Source organism: Vicugna pacos, chromosome 3, assembly GCF_048564905.1.
Source record: "Vicugna pacos chromosome 3, VicPac4, whole genome shotgun sequence".
Lineage (NCBI taxonomy): Eukaryota > Metazoa > Chordata > Mammalia > Artiodactyla > Camelidae > Vicugna > Vicugna pacos.
This window is the reverse complement of record NC_132989.1, coordinates 37,170,939-37,190,870: the sequence shown is the minus strand read 5'-3', so window position 1 is coordinate 37,190,870 and position 19,932 is coordinate 37,170,939. Positions and strand designations below refer to the sequence as shown.

General features: G+C 35.2%; 1 protein-coding gene across 11 annotated transcripts in view; it reads left to right on the top strand.

The window, feature by feature from the left end:
* The window catches only part of LOC107034844 (protein FAM170A-like), a 591,285-nt gene that overhangs the window by 189,742 nt on the left and 381,611 nt on the right, over positions 1-19,932 (top strand). For 7 of the 11 annotated variants that reach the window (XM_072957842.1, XM_072957853.1, XM_072957851.1 and 4 more), the window contains exons 1-5: positions 2,426-2,454; positions 9,845-9,912; positions 10,850-10,976; positions 12,630-12,764; positions 14,904-15,044. In XM_072957842.1, coding sequence (XP_072813943.1) covers positions 10,907-10,976; positions 12,630-12,764; positions 14,904-15,044 — 346 coding nt within the window. In that variant the 5' untranslated portion in view covers positions 2,426-2,454; positions 9,845-9,912; positions 10,850-10,906. Of the gene's footprint in view, positions 1-2,425; positions 2,455-9,844; positions 9,913-10,849; positions 10,977-12,629; positions 12,765-14,903; positions 15,045-19,932 lie in introns of those variants that run through there. The other 4 variants (XM_072957840.1, XM_072957841.1, XM_072957845.1 and 1 more) reach the window with 3 other exon arrangements.

Below are 19,932 nucleotides of genomic sequence, written 5' to 3'. Positions count from 1 at the left end.
AGAATGCAGCAGAAGAAATGCTTCATAACTCATTCTACTAGGCCAGCAACATCCCGATACAAAAACAAAGATATCAAAAAGAAAGGACCAGGCCAATATCACTGATGTACACAGATGCAAAACCTTCAACAAAATATGAGCAAGCTGAAGTCAAATATACATTAAAAGAGTAATACACCATGATCAGTGAGTGGGATTTATATTGGGAAAGCAGGGATAGTTCCATATTCACAAATCAATCCGTGGGATACACCACATTAACAAACTGAAGAATAAAACTAATATGATCATCTCAATAACTGCACAAAAAGTTTTTGACAGAATTCAACATCTATTTACAATAAAAACCTCAACAAAGTCAGTATAGAGAGAATATACCTCAATATAATAAAGACCATATACAACAAACCAATAGCTAATATCATACTCAAAAATGAAAAGCTGAAAGCATTTCCTCTGAGATCAGGAGGAAGACAAAGATGCCCATGCTTTTATTCAATCAACAGAGTTTTGTAAATCCTAGCCACAGGAATCAGACTAGCAAAATAAATCAGTGAAATCCAAATTAGAAAAGAGAAGTAAAAGTGTCAGTGTTTGCAGGTAACATATACTATATATAAAGACTCCTCAGTACACAACCCAAAAAAAAGAAAACTCATCAATAAATTCAGTAAAATTACAGTATACAAAGTTAATATATAGAAAGCTGTCATGTTTCTATATACTAACAATACAACATCAGCAAGAGAAATTAAGATAACAATTTCATTTACAATTACATCATAAGGAACAAAACACCTAGGAATAAGTCTAAGGAGGTGAAAGACCTGTACTTCAAAAACTGTAAGACACTGATGAAAGAAACTGAAGACAACGCAAATATGGAAGGATACTCAAGGTTCATGGATTGGAAGAATTAATATTGTGATAAAATAAAATCATAATGCTGTCCTTGACCAGTTAGAGATTCAGTGCAATCCGGATCAAAACATCAATGGCATTTTTAACAGAACTAGAACAAATATTTATAAAATTTTTATGGAAACACAGAAGATCCTGAATAGCCAAGTCAATCTGAAGAAAACAGCATAAGGCAAGAGGTATCAGTATCCTTGACTTCAGGCTATACTACAAAGCTACAGTAACAAAGCAGCATGGTATTGGTACAAAAACAGACCCACAGATCAATGGAACAGAATAGAGAGATCAGAAATAAACCCACATATTTATGGTCGATCAATGTACAACAAAGGAGGCAAAAATACACAGTGGAGAAAAGGCACATTTATCTTTTCAATAAATGGTGCTTGGAAAACTGGACAGCTAATGTGAAAGAATGAAATTAGAACATTTTTTCATTCTGTATACAAAAATAAACTCAAAATGGATTAAAGTTCTAAATATAAGACTGGAAACTGTAAAGCTCCTAGCAGAGAATGTTGGCAGAACACTCTTTGACATAAACCTTAGGCATCTTTTTTTGAATATGTCTCCTAAGGCAAAAGAAAGAAAGGCAAAAATAAACAAATTGAATCTAAAAATTTAAAAGCTTTTGTATAGGAAGGGAAACCATTGACAAAAAAAGGCAATCTGCTGAATGAAAATTATTTGCAAATGATATGACCAATAATAAGTTAATATTCAAAATACATAAACAGCTCATACAATTCAATATCAAAAAAAAATTCACAAACAACCTGATTAAAAATGGGCAGAAGACTTGAATAGACATTTTCCCAAAGAAGACATAGAGATGGCCAATGGAAACATGAAAAGATCCTCAGTATTGGTAATCATTAGAGAAATGCAAATCAAAACCATAATGAGATTTCACTTCCCTCCTATCAAAACAGCTATCATCAAAAAGACCAAAAACATCAAATGTTGGAGTGAATATGGAGAAGAGCTAACCTTCATACACTGTGGATGGTAATATAAATTGAAGTAACCAATATAGAAAACCATATGGCGGTTCCTCAAAAAACTAAAAATAAAAGTACCATATGATCCACCTACTCCACTCCTGTGTATATGTCCAAATAAAATAAAAACTCGAGTTCAAAAAGATACACACACCCTGGTGTTCATACCATCATTATTTATTTACATTAGCCAAAATACAGAAGCAACCCAGGTACCCATCAACAGACAGACATAAAGAAGACATACATATCTATCTATCTGTACACACACACACACACACACACACACACACACACACACTGGAGTATTACTTGGCCAGTGAAAGAATGAAATCTTGCCATTTGCAGCAACACATGGATGGACTGACATTTTATGCTAAGGGAAATAAGTCAGACTACATGATTTCACTTATATGTAGAATCTAGAACACAGAAACAAATGAATAAACACAAGTAAACAGAAACAGAATCATAGGTACAATAAACATGTAGTTGCCAGAGAGGCAAGGTGTAGGGGGAAGCTGATTAAGAGGTACAAACTTTTGGTTACTAAACTAATGAGTCATGGGTAGGAAATGTACAGAATGGGGAATACAGTCAGTAATTATGTAATATCTTTGTATGGTGACAGGTCATAACTAGACTTACGGTGTTTATTTTGTATTGTGTAGAAATATCAAATTAATATATTGTGTACCAGGAATTAACTTAGTTTTGTAGGTCAGTTATACTTCAGAATAAACAAATAAACAAACAAATAATTCATAGAAAAAGAGATCAGACTTGTTATCAGAGATGGGGGTTTGGGGAAGAGGGAATTGGATGAAGTTAAGTAAAATACATAAACTTCAATTGATAAGGTTAAAAAATATTAGGGTTATAATACACAGCATGATACATATAATTAACACTGCTATAAGTTTATATATGAAAGTTGGTAAAAGAGTAAATCCTGATTTCTCATCACAGGGAAAAAACCCTTTTTTTTTTTTTTTGGTGTCTATATGAGATGATGGATTCTCACCACACTTATTGTGATAATTATTTCATAATATATGTAAGTCAAATCATTATGCTGTACGCCTTAAACTTACACAGTTCTGTATATCAATTTTATTTCGATAAGACTGGAAGAAAAAATAATATGAATCACCTTTTCAAAGTTATTAGCGAAACTAAGGTAGTGAATTTTATTATGGGTATACAGATAAAAAATTATATGAATAAACATTAATTTTTATTACAGTTTAACAAATAAAGTAAAATAAGTCCCTAAGAAATCTTATATATTAGTGTCAGGCATTTAGCACTGATACCTCCTTTAAGAGATGTATGTTTGCAAAGCATCTGTTGGTTAGCAACTACTTTCTCCTGGGGTAATTTAGTTTATTAAAAAGTTGTTGAACATTACTTTTTCCTGTTATACAAACTTCCATAAAAAAAGTTAACGGTAGGTGATTTGAGACAATTAAATGTTTAACATCTTTTTATCACCATAAGAAGAGCTGTTTTTATCACCACAGGTAGTAAAAGACAGCCATTGCTGGATAACAGATACAACATTTTGCATCTAATTTGTCAGAGTGCCCATTTTAAAGTGCATTTAAATGAAGGAAATGGAATCATATTCATCAAAGCAGCACAATGCCAATTTTCAAGAGAATTTTAGAGAAGCAGCCTTTCATAAGATTGTCAGAGGCAAATGAGAATTGCCATTTTGAACACAGGTGAACAAAGAAAGGGAATTGAATGAAATTACTTCCATCATTAAAATCAAGTAAGATGTGAAAATGTTTAAACAGAGTAAGTGCTCAGAGTAAATTAGCTGTTTTAAATATCTTCAGTTTGGTTTTACCGAATTTTCAGTGCTAAACCCTGACATTTTGATTTAACTTAGATTTTAAATTTCTTCTCCCCATCTTATGTGAAAATACTCAGCGTAGTCAACTCTTGGTACATACTTCCTGAGTGCTAATGATAGTTCAAAAAGTGTATTAAGACTTCTATCATGTACTCTTTGGCTCCGTAGGATTGCCACCATTTTATGATGAAGAAATTGGAGCATAGAAAATTCAATGTTCTTGCCCAACCTCTAGTAGGCACTAAGTAACAGATTTGGGATTTACACTCAGAGCTTTCTCCCAAGCTCTTGCTCTTTAACTGCTCAGCCTTACATTTGCAAAACTGACTCCTCTCATGTCACTATAGGAACTAGCCTCACTTGTCTCTTTGCTTTCAAGGTACACATTCAGTGTAGAATTATGGCAGAATTCTAAAGAGAAGACTGAAAGAAGGGTTTGGGATGTTAGCCCTTTCTCATACAGTCCTTGCTGACCCAGTCCTCTGCCTATATTCTACCTTCCACCAGCTGTCGGAGGCAAAGCCCAAATAGGGGGGAAAAAAATTGAGCCTTCAGTGAAGAAATGCATAGTCTTCTTTTCACTTTCTGTTTTCTTTCTTGTACTCACCTCACAGTTCTCTCTGGACAGTTTCGCTTCAACAGAGAGACTTGATAAAGATTAGATGTTACAGTAGAGTGTGAAATTTGTTATTTAATCTTCCTCTTGAGAGCAGGCATCAAGCAAGTGCTATTCTAGTCAGTGTTTTTGACCTCTACAAAATCTGCTGTTTGGGAGTGTTAAAAAGTTAAGGATTATTAAAAAATCTCATAGTATTAAGTCAAAATTTCTGTTGATTTACTAACCTGGTAAGTAATAGTTCTGAGTAAACATTGTATTATTAAGAGCAGCATTCAAAACAGAATATAGTTTCTCCTAGGTCAAGGAAAGACCAACTTCATTTCATTTCATATTAACTTAGTTTAGAAATCCCACATTCACTAGTCATACGACCAAGAGGATTGCTTAACTATCTGAGGCTTTCTTAACATTTTCTCTTTATAAATTATGACTCGGGGCCACAATTTTGTGAGAAGAAATGATGCATAGAAGTGAATTTTAAAGCTAAGATATTGTTAGAATTAATATGTTGTATTATGAAATCTGTTATTTCATCACTTCATATAAATTAAGTAATCAAAGCCACAGAAAAGCTCAACACACTTTTGGCCATCTGAATTAGTCTTTATTCATTTACAGATTTATACATATCTTTGTGCAATAAATCTCAAATCTCTACTAATGTTGCTGATACTAGAGATACAGCAGATAACAAGGTAGACCATAGACCCAGCCCTTAGAGGGTTTACATTTTGATTTACATCTTATTACTTGAGGATTTTTTTCCTATTAAAAATTTACCAGGAGGCAACTTATCATTGACTCAGACTAACTTGATGTATAATTATAGCTGTCTGTTTAGAAGAGTTTGTGCCATGGCCTGAGTTACTATTAAATGTTAGAAAGCCAATGTAAAAAAATTAAATAAAATACTTTGGCCTGTGAGAAAGTCTTCAGAACAGGGTACCTCATCAGGCAGTTGTAAATTGTATTCATAAACATTTCACTGTCGTTGGACAGTGTTCCAAAATGAGTAGGTCAGTAATGTTGAATGTGTTTCTGTGCTTTCACTGATCACTTTTAGTCAGTTGATATTGTACATAATTATAAGCTATTTAGTTAGCTTATAAATTTCATAAATTTCACCTTATATTTTACAAGAAGATAATCACATAAAAGTGTTTATCAAGACTATTGTATTCCTTTAAAAACCAGAAACTTTCAAAGACATGACAACTTATTAAGCAAAAGTACTTTAACAGGAAAAGGTACTCAGAGAAAGGAATGCTAAACTAATTATCCAAAGTTTTCAAGGTATTTTCTCTAGATTTACATTATTTTCTTTAATTTTAGCATAAATTTGGTGTTTCTGTATAAGTAATACAATTAAAATAGAAATTCAAAGTTCTGAAAAATTTTAAGTTTAAAAATTACCACAAATTACTCAGATGCAATCATTTTCAACATTAGTTGGCTATATTCCTGGTTGAATATCCATATTTATGTCTGTATACAAATACAAGGGTAAATGGATGGATGTGTAAATGAATGAGTGGATAGAAAGAGGAACAGAATTTATTTTGTGGAAGTTGAATTATACTGTAATTATATAAAACATTAAATTTAATTATACTTGAATTTATCAAAAAAATGAAATAGGAATGAAGCTAACAGTGTTTTTGCATTTTAAATATTTCATAAACACAAGTTTATTAATACTTAAAATGTCCCTTATGATTATAAAGATAAAAATATTGAGATGGGTATAACTCTAAGTTTTGTTTTTAGGTAGCAGCAATTAAATCCTGCCACTAAAAATAAAATTAACACATTTTTACCCACCTTCTCTTTCCATAGTTTTTGTAGCTATTTCTACTTTAAGTGTTCAAAGTCTGCATTCTCTTCTGTAATTATAATCTGTTTACTTGTTCTGTTTCATTGTTTGTGTTTAAATGGATTCGGTGCTCTTACCCAGTCATTTTATCATGTTCCTAGGATTTGAGGGATTTTTAAAATCGTCTCTTACTTAGCTGAATTTCATTTGCAGTTTAATTTTTTGCATGCATTTTCAAGTAAGGCTCATGGATGTTGTATTATTGTGAATTCTGTTCGTTCATAAAATTTCATAATTACGTATGTAGGGGATTTTTAACTTGAAAAAGGATACTGAGCACTCACTACCATCCTAAACTGAGGATATAATGATGTATACTTTGAAATTCCTGACCTGGAAAATTGTAAAGCTGATCAATCAACCCTACACTGTACTAAGTACGGTAAAAAGTTACCCCCACAAAGGAAAGTTTTTTCAAAATTAAAAAAAAAAATCAAAGCACCCAATGTTGTATGAATTTTCAAGACAGAAAGAACAGATTGAACAAAAGCACAGGCATGAGAAATATTATGCAGAGGTACCACCAGAATTTAGATAGTGTTGGAGCACATGGTAAGACAGAACAGGCTGACAAAGTCTGGAGTGGTAGACCTTGACCAGTGCTAGAACGCCTTCAAATCCAACCCTCATTCATGGAGCATAGTATAATAAATTGGGTCGGCCAATTCCCACCCCTCTCCTACCTCCACCCTTAGATGTTTGCTGTCAATATTCCACTGTATTTTGGCCTGGAGTGCTGTGTTTATATTTTTTCACAGCATTTTCATTCATTTTTGACTTGGCTCTATCACAGAGTTGAGACTTTTTCAAGAATGGCTCTTATAACACATATTCCCTGAAAAAATTTTGACACATTTGACGATGCCTGCTAGTTGCATTTACACTTGAAAACAACTTGGCTGCAAGTAACAGAGCAGTATCACACTTTCTTTATTTCAACAGCTGCAGACAGTACTCTACTATTTTTAAGCAATAGGTGTTGCTTTGTGGAAGGGTAAAGCCAACCTAATATTTATCATTTAAAAGTGACTTGCTTCTTCCCTTAAAATACCTGAAGAATTTTCTTTGTTTTATTCTTTAAGATTAAATGTAACTTGGGGTTATGCACTTCTGAAACTTGTCCTCTGCCTTTTTTTTTTCCTCTAAAAAATGTGTACACTTTCATTTGTGATTTTGGTTCTTCCTTTATTCTCACAATGTTTCACTGCATCACATCTTTAATAATTGTCTGGTTTATTTATTAATCACTTTATTGTTGTGTTACACCAATGGATCTTTTTTTATCTATTGTCTTCTAATTAATTGTATTTATCTTTTCCTTTTACATTTATATCAAATATACCAATATCTCAGTTTGAAGCTGTTTTCTGTTTTTTTGTTTTTCTGGTTTTCATTCATTTGTTTATACTGTTTGGACCTTGTTTAGAAACTTACTTTTTCTCAGCTCTTAATTCTCCATTTTTATTTCTTGATATTGACTTGTCTTGTCTTAGAGCTCTTGTTTTACTGAATCTAGTTGTTTAAATTCTATAGAATGAAGGATTCTCATGTATTGTTTCTCTGTTCAATTTCAGAATTTCTTTATTTCATTCTGCTTTGTTTTAGTCAATATCTTTACATAGTTACTGTGCCCTTTTCCCCTATTGTTCTTGTTTAATCTGAGATTTCTATTCACAGCCTACTATATTTTACTATAGGTTAATTTACTCTGACACTCTGTTTTTGTCTCAGTTTAGTAGCTGAAAAATATACTCTTCCTCACCTCTTAATCCCCAGAACCTGTGAATATGTTATCTTAAGTGTCAAAGTGTCGTAAGAGCTTTTGCACATGGGATTGGGTTAAAGATTTTTAAATGAGAAAATCACCCTGGATTACCTGTGTTGGGGCTGATAGAATCACAAGAGTCCTTATGAGAGGGAAATAGCAGTGTATTAGAGGGGAGATGTGACAAGAGATACAGATGTTGGAGTGATGATGTGTTTTGAAGATGAAGGAAGGAAATGATCGCCAAGGAATGCAGGCAGCTTCTAGAACCTGGAAAAAGGACAAGGATCAGATTCTGCCCTAAAGCCTCCAGATCAGACCAGTCCTGCTAATATTATCTTGATTTTTAGATTGTAAAACCCATATTGGACTTCAGACCTCCAGAGCTATAAGATAATAGATTTGATGCTGGAGAGGCTGTGGAGAAAGGGGAACCCTCGTACACTGCTGGTGGGAATGCAGTTTGGTGCAGCCACTATGGAAAACAGTGTGGAGATTCCTCAAAAGACTAGGAATAGACTTACCATATGACCCAGGAATCCCACTCCTGGGCTTGTACCCAGAAGGAAATCTACTTCAGGATGACACCTGCACCCCAATGTTCATAGCAGCACTATTTACAATAGCCAAAACATGGAAACAACCTAAATGTCCATCAACAGGTGACTGGATAAAGAAGAGGTGGTATATTTATACAATGGAATACTACTCAGCCATAAAAACTGACAACATAACACCATTTGCAGCAACATGGATGCTCCTAGAGAATGTCATTCTAAGTGAAGTAAGCCAGAAAGAGAAAGAAAAATACCATATGAGATCGCTCATATGTGGAATCTAAAAAACAAAAACAAAGCATAAATACAGGACAGAAATAGACTCATGGACAGAGAATACAGACTTGTGGTTACCAGGGGGGTGGAGGGTGGGAAGGGATAGACTGGAATTTCAAAATTGTAGAATAGATAAACAAGATTACGCTGTATAGCACAGGGAAATATACACAAAATGTTATGATAAATCACAGAGAAAAAAATGTGACAATGAGTGTGTATATGTCCATGAATGACTGAAAAAAAAAATAATAATTTTTAAATGACATTTTTGAAAAAAAAAAAAGATAATAGATTTGAATTTTAAGCCACTAAATGGTGATAATTTGCTACATCAACAATAGGAAACTAACACAGTGTGGAATCTTTAGAACAGTTCTTTTTCTTAGCTCTAGACTTAATCTGAACCATTTTACTTTGGGGAGAGTTTTTGTCTGTTTGTTTTCTGTTTAAAAATTATTGACAATTGAGTTAATAATTCTCCTTAGTCACTAGCATGGTCAGGGAACACATGATTATTTTGTAGAATTACATTTTCTTTTTGTCTCTGATCACCAGTTCCTGATGCCCCTCTCTTTAGGCACATACTTTAATGGGCTTGATTTCTATTCTTGGAAATGAATTCTATAGTATGTACTCACCATATTTTGCTTATCCATTATTCTTGAGTCGGAAACTAAAGTTTCAACTCTCTGCTAGTATAAATAATCCTATGATTATCATCCTTGTAAAGATTCCTGTATGGAATGAGATTGTAGGATCATGGGTTATGTGTTTATTTAATTTTATAAGATGTTGGCTAATTGTTCTCCAACCAGCTACATAGGTTATTACCTCATTTTAGATCATAAGATTCCTTTTTTACCCATAATTATAATTACCTTATAATCATTTGCATAGTTTGAGCTAATTTTTACCAATCTGATATATGTAAAGTAGTATCTAATTTTTGCTTTTACTTTTTCTGATAGCTAACAAGACTGAGAATGCCTTCGTGAATGTGCCTCTCATTCAGTGGCAAGAAGAGGCTGAGCCCATGGTAAGGGAGAGAACATTCAGGGTCATGGTTTCCTAGGGATAAAGAAGACTGAGGGAAGCTAGATCATGGCTTGATTATACTGTAAGAGAGGAGGTGGGTGGGAGGTTGACTGGAGCTAACTGCAGACTTCAAACCCTGTAGAGAGCCCAGCTGTTTCCAGGAGATGTAGACTGGGGCCTGAAACAGAAGCCTAGAAAATGAAATCTTTAGACTTGACAAGATTCGTGGGGAGAGCCAGGAATGTATAGCCAGGGTCTTTTTCTTTCTCCATACCTCTGGGAAAGTGATAAGGGAAAGAGTGGCAAAAGAGACAATGGATTGTAAAAATTCATGAGATTATTCTTAATAATGGGGGAAGTTCAATAAATGTTTGAGTTGTGTGGAATTATGAGATGTTCTCAAATCCATACCTATACACCAACATAGACCTCACATATAACATATTTGTACATGAATTCAGTAGTACTATTAATATGATGTATAACTTTTACTGTTTTCTCTGAGACTGGGATGGTTCTAGGCCGAGTTCTCTCAGGTGCTGCCTTTACCTACTGTTGGAGAGATTTAGAGACTTGGTTACCCTAGACACATACAATGATTTTCTTTGTTAAGTCCAAGTCAGCTAGCCTCTGGTTTTGATATCAGGTACAAGAAATAAAAATTCAAGTTAATGATAGTTTCCGTTAGATAGAAGGAATCATCCTAGTCAATGGGTTGCCACAGTCTTGTAGTCCTGTGACTAGCTGGGTCCCTGGAATGCATAGATGTAATCTACAAGTCATAGAATCTTGCTGAGACCTCAGCAGTGACTTACATCATAATGGCTCTAAAGCATTGGTCAGGAGGTGATTTGGTAAGGAGATAGGCTTTCAAATGACTCGTTGTTCTTGAATGTACTAATTTGATTCTTTGTCATTATCAACTTTGACGCTTTGAGAGCAGAGTTTCAGGGAGAAATTCACCTGATTTGAATCACTCTCCAAAGAGTTGAACCATGAAGCGGAAACGAAAAAGGAAACATCTAGAAAGTACATACTCCCCCGAACTTGCCAAGATGTCAAGAGGTATGTGTTAGGCATATTCTCAGAGCAAAGGTAACTGCCTTCTGAAAGAAAAAGGAAAAGTTTTCTATTTTTGCTGAGGGAAGGAGAGAGGGGGAGAAAGATGTGGATATGTTTGTCTTCCTGAGGGCCCAGGTAGTCTGAGAGTAAAGAGAAAGTTCAGATGGCAAGGTCTTTGTCTCTGCAGCTTAGGACTTAACGGTACCTATACCAAACCACTCTGGGTTACTGTGTCACAGACACAGTGGTTAATTAGTACAATTTTTCTTTAAAAATATGTTTTTACTTTATTTTATTTCTCCCTAAGAGCATTGGTTAAGTAAATAATGTTATGAGTTTTCCAATAATGCTTTCTCCTGTTAATGAAGAAGAAAGGATGGCTCATAGAGGTGAGGGGGAAATTGGGAAAAAATTTTGAGCACTTAAATCTAGTTGTGCAGCGATGAGAGTATAAAGTCATATAAAATTTATTTACTCAGAAGTAAAAATAGTTTTCTCAGATTCTGAAGATGTAAATGGGGCTCCTATATGAAATGTAAGGATAAAAGCAGGATACACCCAACATGTGCAAAATACATTCTGACTATGATGATTGAATTGAAGAGAAAGTTTGGCTCTTTGTAAAAAAGAGGGGGAGGGAGGAGGGAAACTGAAATGGTTCTGGTTACTGTGGAGATACTCCATATCTCTGATGAGGAATAACCATTGCTCAGTGGTGGGAGGGGGGCAGATTGCAGCCAATCTCAAAGTTCCAAGTGGTAGCTCATACTCCTGAAGGGAATTTGATATTTCCAATAATGTTCGGGACTTCTGCATACTTCAGCGGGCCCTTTGGAGAGAGTCCTGGAGAATGATTCTGTCTTCATGTCATCAGCAACAAAGTTAGAGCATGTTTAGAGATGTTACTGAGTGGGAACTATGAGAAGTAAAACATACACTCATACCTAGTCACATATACACATGTAGAACATAGATAAACCAGAGGAAGATAGATATTAATATCTAATATAATTGCCCACTTACTATGTACCATATCCAATTATTTGACTCTGAAAAATACATTACATCCCTACTTCATTAGTTAAAGATCAGGACTTAGTAACTAATTTATAAATGAATCATTTGCTTTTATAATGTAGGAATAGGGCAAGTCTCCTCCAGAGATAATTCATGCATGGGCCAGGGCTGATGGAAACTTTATTATCATTAATATGCAGATTCAAATAGATCCAGTGTTACTAACATCCCACTCAATCAGCTAGAAAAAGGAAGCACATGGCGGGGCACATGTCATTTCCATCCATTTTCCATTGTAGAAAGCTTAATCATATGGTCAGAACTACCTAAAAGGGAAGCTGATAAACGCAGTCTGGTAACGTGTCTAGGTAGAAGGGATACAGCTAGCAATCTCTGCTTCATTTACAAAGACCACACCTTGTGCAAATCCAGTCACTCGTGATATATATTGATACCATAATATTATCATACACTTAAAATTTTCATGAGAACCAAAGTATGCTGTCCATGAAGATGGAAGTCATGTGTGTTCATTAAACATGTCACATGGTAAACTCTTTATTGTTTGTTTAATGGCTAGATAAATACATGGACACCCAACATAAACCATGTATATATGATTTTAATTTAATTTTGCAGATAAGTTGAATTTACAAGAAGATTACATGCAGTGTAGAAGCATGGCAGTGGCCTTAACTCAAGGACAGAAAGCAAGGGAGGCTTCTTCAGAGTACTTCTCCTGTGTCTCTTCTGAAGACAAGCTCACTGCTGCTGGTACGGAGAGACTATTGAACAGGATGCAAAGGAAAATTGGGATTGAGTCAGACCCTAAAGATTAGCTGAGTGGTTCTGCCCATCAGTCCATTCAAGGCTTCTCAGTACAGAAAGAAACTCAAAATGCTTCTCCATCTTCTTTAATATGATTAATAGTGGAAGCAATAAATTCTCACAGGAAAAAACTTAATAGAACTGGAGCAAGACCAAAAAGATAAATGGAGAAAAGTATTTAATTTTTTTTTTTGAGCAGAGAAAGTTTTATTGCTGGACCAAGCAATGAGAATGAGTGGCATGTGCCCCCCCCCAAAAAAACCCCAAACTCCCCAAAAGGAGCATTTTTAAAAGTCAGCTGAGAGAGGGGTGGCCCAGGGTATGTGATCAGCTGTGCACAATTCTGATTGGTTGTTGGTGATCAGTCCTTAGGCAGAGGGTCTGGGGACTACGTGCTCGTGATCACCAAATGGTTAATTTCTTCCACTTGGTGTGGTTTTAGCATCCTCAGACAACACTGAATGTGAACCATAGCTCTGCTCCAAACAGCCTGAAGGAAATGGACTAAGGAGATGAGAGATTTAGCAGAGAAACATGGAAGAGAATGTCAGTATGAGCCATTCAGTGGCGTCTTATGTTATGAGGAATGTGTGAAATCACTAACAGTTTAAAACAGGCATAAGTGGTATTATCCTCAAGATACAGACTTGAGATAGAGTACAGAAACATCCAGTTCCAGACCCCATTGCATCTATGCATTTTTATAGCCAGTGTTCTCACATTCATCCCTATACAGACCCATCTGTACTATCTGTCTTCATCATTCGTTTCCTTACAGTCTCCCACATGCATCCCAGTTCTCTGTGCTCTGTTTTCGTCCTGGTAGGTGCCAAGAGTGATAGTTCCTCTGCCTTCTAAAACCTTAGACTAGTTATCTTTGTTTTTTTACTATAATGTGTGTGGTTCATTTCACTCGTCATGGTATTTGTGAATTTCATGTTGCATGTGACTGTGGTTTGTTCTTTCTTGATGCTTATGTTCCATTGCACAATTTATTTAATGATTATACTTTTCTGAGCATTTGGGTTGCAGTCATTCTGGGGCTACCCTGAACAATGATATGAATATTCTATTACATGTATTTTGCTATATTGGCACATTTCTGTTTGGTGAATACCTCAGAGTTAAACTGCTAGGCGTTAGTGTTCATATTCTACCTTAACCCATTCGAACTCAATCTTTCATGTCTATTTTCTGATGCAGTCAACTGTTACCACATACCTACTCTTAGACACTTTTTTGAGCCCTCAGTTACTTTGAATCTTCATATAGTTCCATACTCTCAAAGCTTATACATTATTTCTCTTACAGCCTTTGATTTCCATATCCTCATGTTCTTTCATTATTCCCTTAGGTTTCAAATACATGAATCTCACTAGTCTCAAAGAGAATATTCCCAATAATTAAATTAGACATTTAAAACACATGACAACATATAAAGCACGAACATAAATCCTTAATCATACAACATGTAATCTACACACATAGATGCTGAACTAAAACAGAAATACACATGGTCCTCACTCATGCCACACTCACCTCTGATTTCACAAACAACAAATCACACAATAATAAAACCTAACCCAGTTTTAAGTAACATGTTATGAACTTATGCACACAAAGCTCATTGTATTTAATCACACCATTTTGTTACAAAGGGTGCAAAATACACATACCACATGCACCCATGATAGATGATAATCTTAAACAGTTAACCAAGTGACAGTAAGCTTGGTTAATGTTGAAACAGAGCCAGTGACATCATAAAAAGAATAATTAACTTCAAAAAAAATTTACCTATTGATTCATTTGAAGTTGTAAATCTCTAAGAATCCACAGGCAAAATGTAGAGGATGGCAAATGATACCAAAAATCCTAAGCAAGATAAATGAGTATTAGGAGCCTTGATGACAGGAGCCAGATAGAGGCATAGACTACTGAAATGTGCCAGTTCCCTGCCAAAGTTAAAGGGTTAGGACAAAGCAAGTATTTCCATGGGGTTGGTGAGGAGACTAGGTTAGGGAGAAGAATGTAGAAGAACAGAATGAAGCTAACTGTTACTATGAATTTTATTCCATGTTCTAGGAATCTCAAAGTTACATGAATATGATCCATTATCTGGGTACTCTTGGAAGTACAGTGCCTTGGTCCCTGAAGCAAGAGATGGATCCTCTGAATCAGAATACTTCTCCTGTGACTCCTCATTTTACAATCCTTCTTGTGCTGGTAAGGATAAAGGAAGAATAATTAAAGTCTATGCAGATCAAGGCAATGGGTATTTGAGCACATCTGTAGAATCCAGCTCAACATTTCTACCTAGCCACTAAGAGAAGGGTGTACTTTGAGTCCAGTCATATCATTTTCTTCTCTCTTATTTGAGAGTGTCGGTCTCTGTTTCTGTACCATCAGTGGGAGCTCATCACAAATACTTTACACTTTTGGGGGAATAAGGGAGTAACTCTGTGCATACATATTTAGGAAAGATGTCATTTATCAAGGGAAGAAATGGATTTCATAGGCAAAGTGTCCACAATTGCTATCCAATCATTAAACCTGGAAGTGAAGAATTAATAAAATTAAGTTGTAGCTAATTGTACCGCATTAATATCTGACAGCAGAAAATGTAAAAGAGTTCTGGATTATCAGTCAATCATACTCAAGAGTCTATAGATAATGACTTGCTGAAGAGGAGCTCACAGTTTAAAACTCTAAAAACATAACTATAAAGTAGGTTCTGCAAACACTAGGAAAAACAAGTTTTAACTATGAAGAAGATAATTGAACAATGTTATAGGGATAGTAAATAAGAATGTCTAAAATTACTAAATCTGTAAAAACATAAAACCCTATAAAGAAAAAAGATTTTAAAAATAACCAGATGGAAGTTTTAGAAATAAGAAATACTATTCTATAACTTATAAAAATGGAGATGGGTAAAACAGCAAATTAAACATAGATGAAAAGAAAATTGATTAACTGAAAGAGAGCTGGAGAATTATGTACAACATAAATCAGAGAGATAAATAGATGGAAAGATAAAGGAGGGATTAAGATAAATGAGAATAAAATGTGAAAATATGATGTATGTCAAACTGAGGTTTCTGACAAATGAAACAAAGAAAATAAGACCAATAATGAAAGAGATAATGGCTAAACATTGTTCAGAACTGATGAAAGACCTTAATCTTTAGAATCAAGAAACGTTATTAGGAAACTCATTACAGGATAGGCAAAAGCAAATCCACACTGTACCAAAAATTCAGAACCCAATAACAAAGACCTTAGTGTAACTAGAGAGAAACACAGAATACTTAGAAAAGAATGATGATTTGTCAAACTGTAAACTTCTCAATAGCAATAAGGAAGACAGAAATAGAAACCTAATGACATCAATATAAACTACTGTGCTGAGGATATGAAACAGTCAGTGTCTTACGAGAATGAGAGTGAAACTATGACCTTTTTTCAGATAAAAACTATAAAAAATAAAATGTAAAAAAATAGTCAAAAAGAATATATTCAGAAAAATGAAATAGAGGAAATGTGGCAAGCTAAGAAATTGATATGTCTGTCTTACATAGCTTTTATTATGTTGAGATATGTTCCCTCTATACCCACTTTGGTGAGAGTTTTTATCATAAATGGGTGTTGAATTTTATCAAATGCTTTTTCTGCATCTATTGAGATGATGATGTGGTTTTTGTCCTTTCTCTTGCTAATATGATGTATTACATTGATTTGCGTATGTTGAACCACCGTTGTGTCCTTGGGATGAACCCTACTTGGTTCTGCTGTATAACCTTTTTTATATGCTGTCAGATACTATTTGCTAATATTTCGGTAAGGGTTTTTGCATCTATGTTCAGTAGTGATATTGGTTTATAATTCCCTTTTTTGGTAGTATCTTTGCTTTACAGCCAGCATAGTACTCAACAGTGAAAAACTCAAAAGCGTCCCACTAAAATCTGGGACAAGACAAGGATGCCCACTATCACCACTCCTATTCAACATAGTCTTGGAAGTCCTAGCCCAGCAGTCAGGCAAGAGGGAGAAATAAAAGGGATCCAAATTGGAAAAGAAGAGGTCACTATATGTCACTATATGCAGATAACATGATACTATATATAGAAAACCCTAAAAGGGCCACACAAAAACTACTTTTAAGTATCAAAGAATTCAGCAAGGTAGCAGGTTACAAGATTAATGTACAAAAATCACTTGCATTTCTTTAACTAACGATAAATCAACAGAAAAAGAAAGTAAAGAAACAATCCCCTTTAAAATAGCACTCAAAGTAATAAAGTATCTGGGAATAAATCTAACCAAGGAGGTGAAAGACTTACACATGGAAAACTATAAACCACTGATGAAGGAAATTAAAGGCGGCTTAAAAAAAATGGAAAGCTATCCCATGCTTCTGGATTGGAACAATCAATATTGTTAAAATGGTCACACTGCCCAAGGCAATCTACAGATTTAATGCAATTCCTATCAAATTACCCAGGACATATTTCACAGAACTAGAACAAATCATAATAAAACTTATATGGAACCACAAAAGACCCAGAATTGCCAAAACAATACTGAAGAAAAAGAAAGAGGCTGTAGGAATAACTCTCCCAGGCTTCAGACAATACTATAGAGCTACAGTAAACAAGACAGCATGGTATTGGTACAAAAACAGACACACGGACCAATGGAACAGAATAGAGAGCCCAGAAATGAACCCACAAACTTCTAGTCAACTAATCTTCGACAAAGGAAGCAAGAATATACAATGGAATACAATCTCTTCAGCAAATGGTGTTGGGGAAACTGGACAGCAGCATGTAAATCAATGAAGTTAGAACACTCCCTTACACCATACACAAAAATAAACTCAAACCGGATCAATGACTTAAACATAAGACAAGATACAATAAACCTCCTAGAAGAAAATATAGGCAAAACAGTATCTTGAATACATCTCAAAAATGTTCTCCTAGGGCATTCTACCCAAGCAATAGAAATAAAAGCAAGAATTAACAAATGGGACCTAATGAATCTTACAAGCTTCTGCACAGCAAAGGAAACCAGAAGTAAAACAAAATGACAACCTACAGAATGGGAGAAAATTTTTGCAAACAATGAAACCAACAAAGGCTTGGATCTCCAGAATATGTAAGAAGCTCATATGACTTGATAAGAAAAAACAAACATCCCAGTCCAAAAATGGGCAGAAGACCTAAACAAGCAATTCTCCAAGGAAGAAATACAAATGATCAATAGGCACTTGAAAAAATGCTCAGTATCACTAATTATCAGGGAAATGCAAATCAAAACTACGATGAGGTATCACCTCACACCAGTCAGAATGGCCATCATTCAAAAGTCCACAAATGACAAATGCTGGAGAGGCTGTGGGGAAAAGGGAGCCCTCCTACATTGCTGGTGCAGCCCTCCTACAGTTTGGTGCAGCCACTGTGGAAAACAGTATGGAGATTCCTCAAAAGACTAGAAATAGACTTACCATAGGACCGAGTCATCCCACTCCTGGGCATCTATCCAGAAGGAACCCTACTTCAAAAAGACACCTGCACCCCAGTGTTCATAGCAGCACTATTTACAATAGCCAAGACATGGAAACAGCCTAAATGTCCATAAACAGATGCCTGGATAAAGAAGAGGTGATACATGTATACAATGGTATACTATTCAGCCATAAAAACCGACAACATAATGACATTTGCAGCAACATGGATGTTCCTGGAGAATGTCATTCTAAGTGAAGTAAGCCAGAAGGAGAAAGAAAAATACCGTATGAGATCGCTCATATGTCGAATCTGAAGAAAAGAACATGAATACAAAACAGAAACAGACTCATAGACATAGAATACAACTTGTGGTTGCCAAAGGGGAGGGAGGTGAGAAGGGACAGACTGGGAGTGTGAAATTTGTAGATTCTGACAGGCATATGTAGAATAGATAAACAAGATTATACTGTATAGCACAGGGAAATATATACAAGGTCTTGTGGTGGCTCAGAGCGAAAAAGAATGACAGTGAATATATGTATGTTCATGTATAACTGAAAAATTGTGCTCTACACTGGCATTTCACACAACATTGTAAACTGACTATAACTCAATAAAAAATGTTTAGAAAAAAAAAGAAATTGATAAGTCTGGGGTAGGGGGTATAGTTCAGTGGTAGAACGAATGTTTGGCATGCATGAGGTCCTAAGTTCAATCCCCAGTGCTTCTATTAAGGGGAAAAAAGTGGTAAGTTGCGTATATCTGTTTAATTTTCACTCAATTTAACAATTTTTTTTTGAGGAACAGAAGGATGTTATACAGTTTGGTCATATTCCTCAGAAGGAAGTGAAAAATACCTTTATTTCAAAATATCTCTCCTGTTGTCTCCTTTGACAACATGAATACACCTAAGTGTAGATGTCTGAGCTAGAGGTAAGGATGAGGCATAGAAAGGGAAATAGAAGCTTGACTGAGAGAGTCAGCTGAGATCTCCTGTCTACCAACTGATAGGAGATAGAAGCTGATACAAACCCCAGTTCAGACTCCAGCAAGAGTCTCTTTCTCCTCTGGGAGATACTCATTGTATCTGTATAAAACAGAACCTTGAGATTCAAGGGAAATGTCAGGAGGATATGCATCCCAAAGCGCAAGAATATCAGAACAAGGCTATGTTCAAGAAGATGGAGAACTAATGAAATGACAGATTTCTCAGACAAGTAAGAAAACTTAACTCAATCCTAACCTGAGAAGATAAACCTTGTTGGTCACAATGTGGATAAATTTCTGACAACCAGTTTGAAATGGGCACCAAAATCCAGCATAAAGGACTGAAGGAGGAAGCAGTAGATTCTGCTTTTGTCTTCAAGAGCAAAGCTCCTTAATATATGTCTTTTCATGGGTGAAGAAGCGGCAGAAATTTGAAAGGGGGCCCCAAATTCTGATCTCCAACAACTTCCTCCTCTCATAAATACACATCTTTCTTCACTCCATCATGCCCACAGCTAGTCTCAGCACCGTGTGCTCTTGCATTTACCTCTTTATAAACACTCAACCCTTCACTCGCCATTCTCTGTTCCTATTTCCTTATGTTCTCAGACACA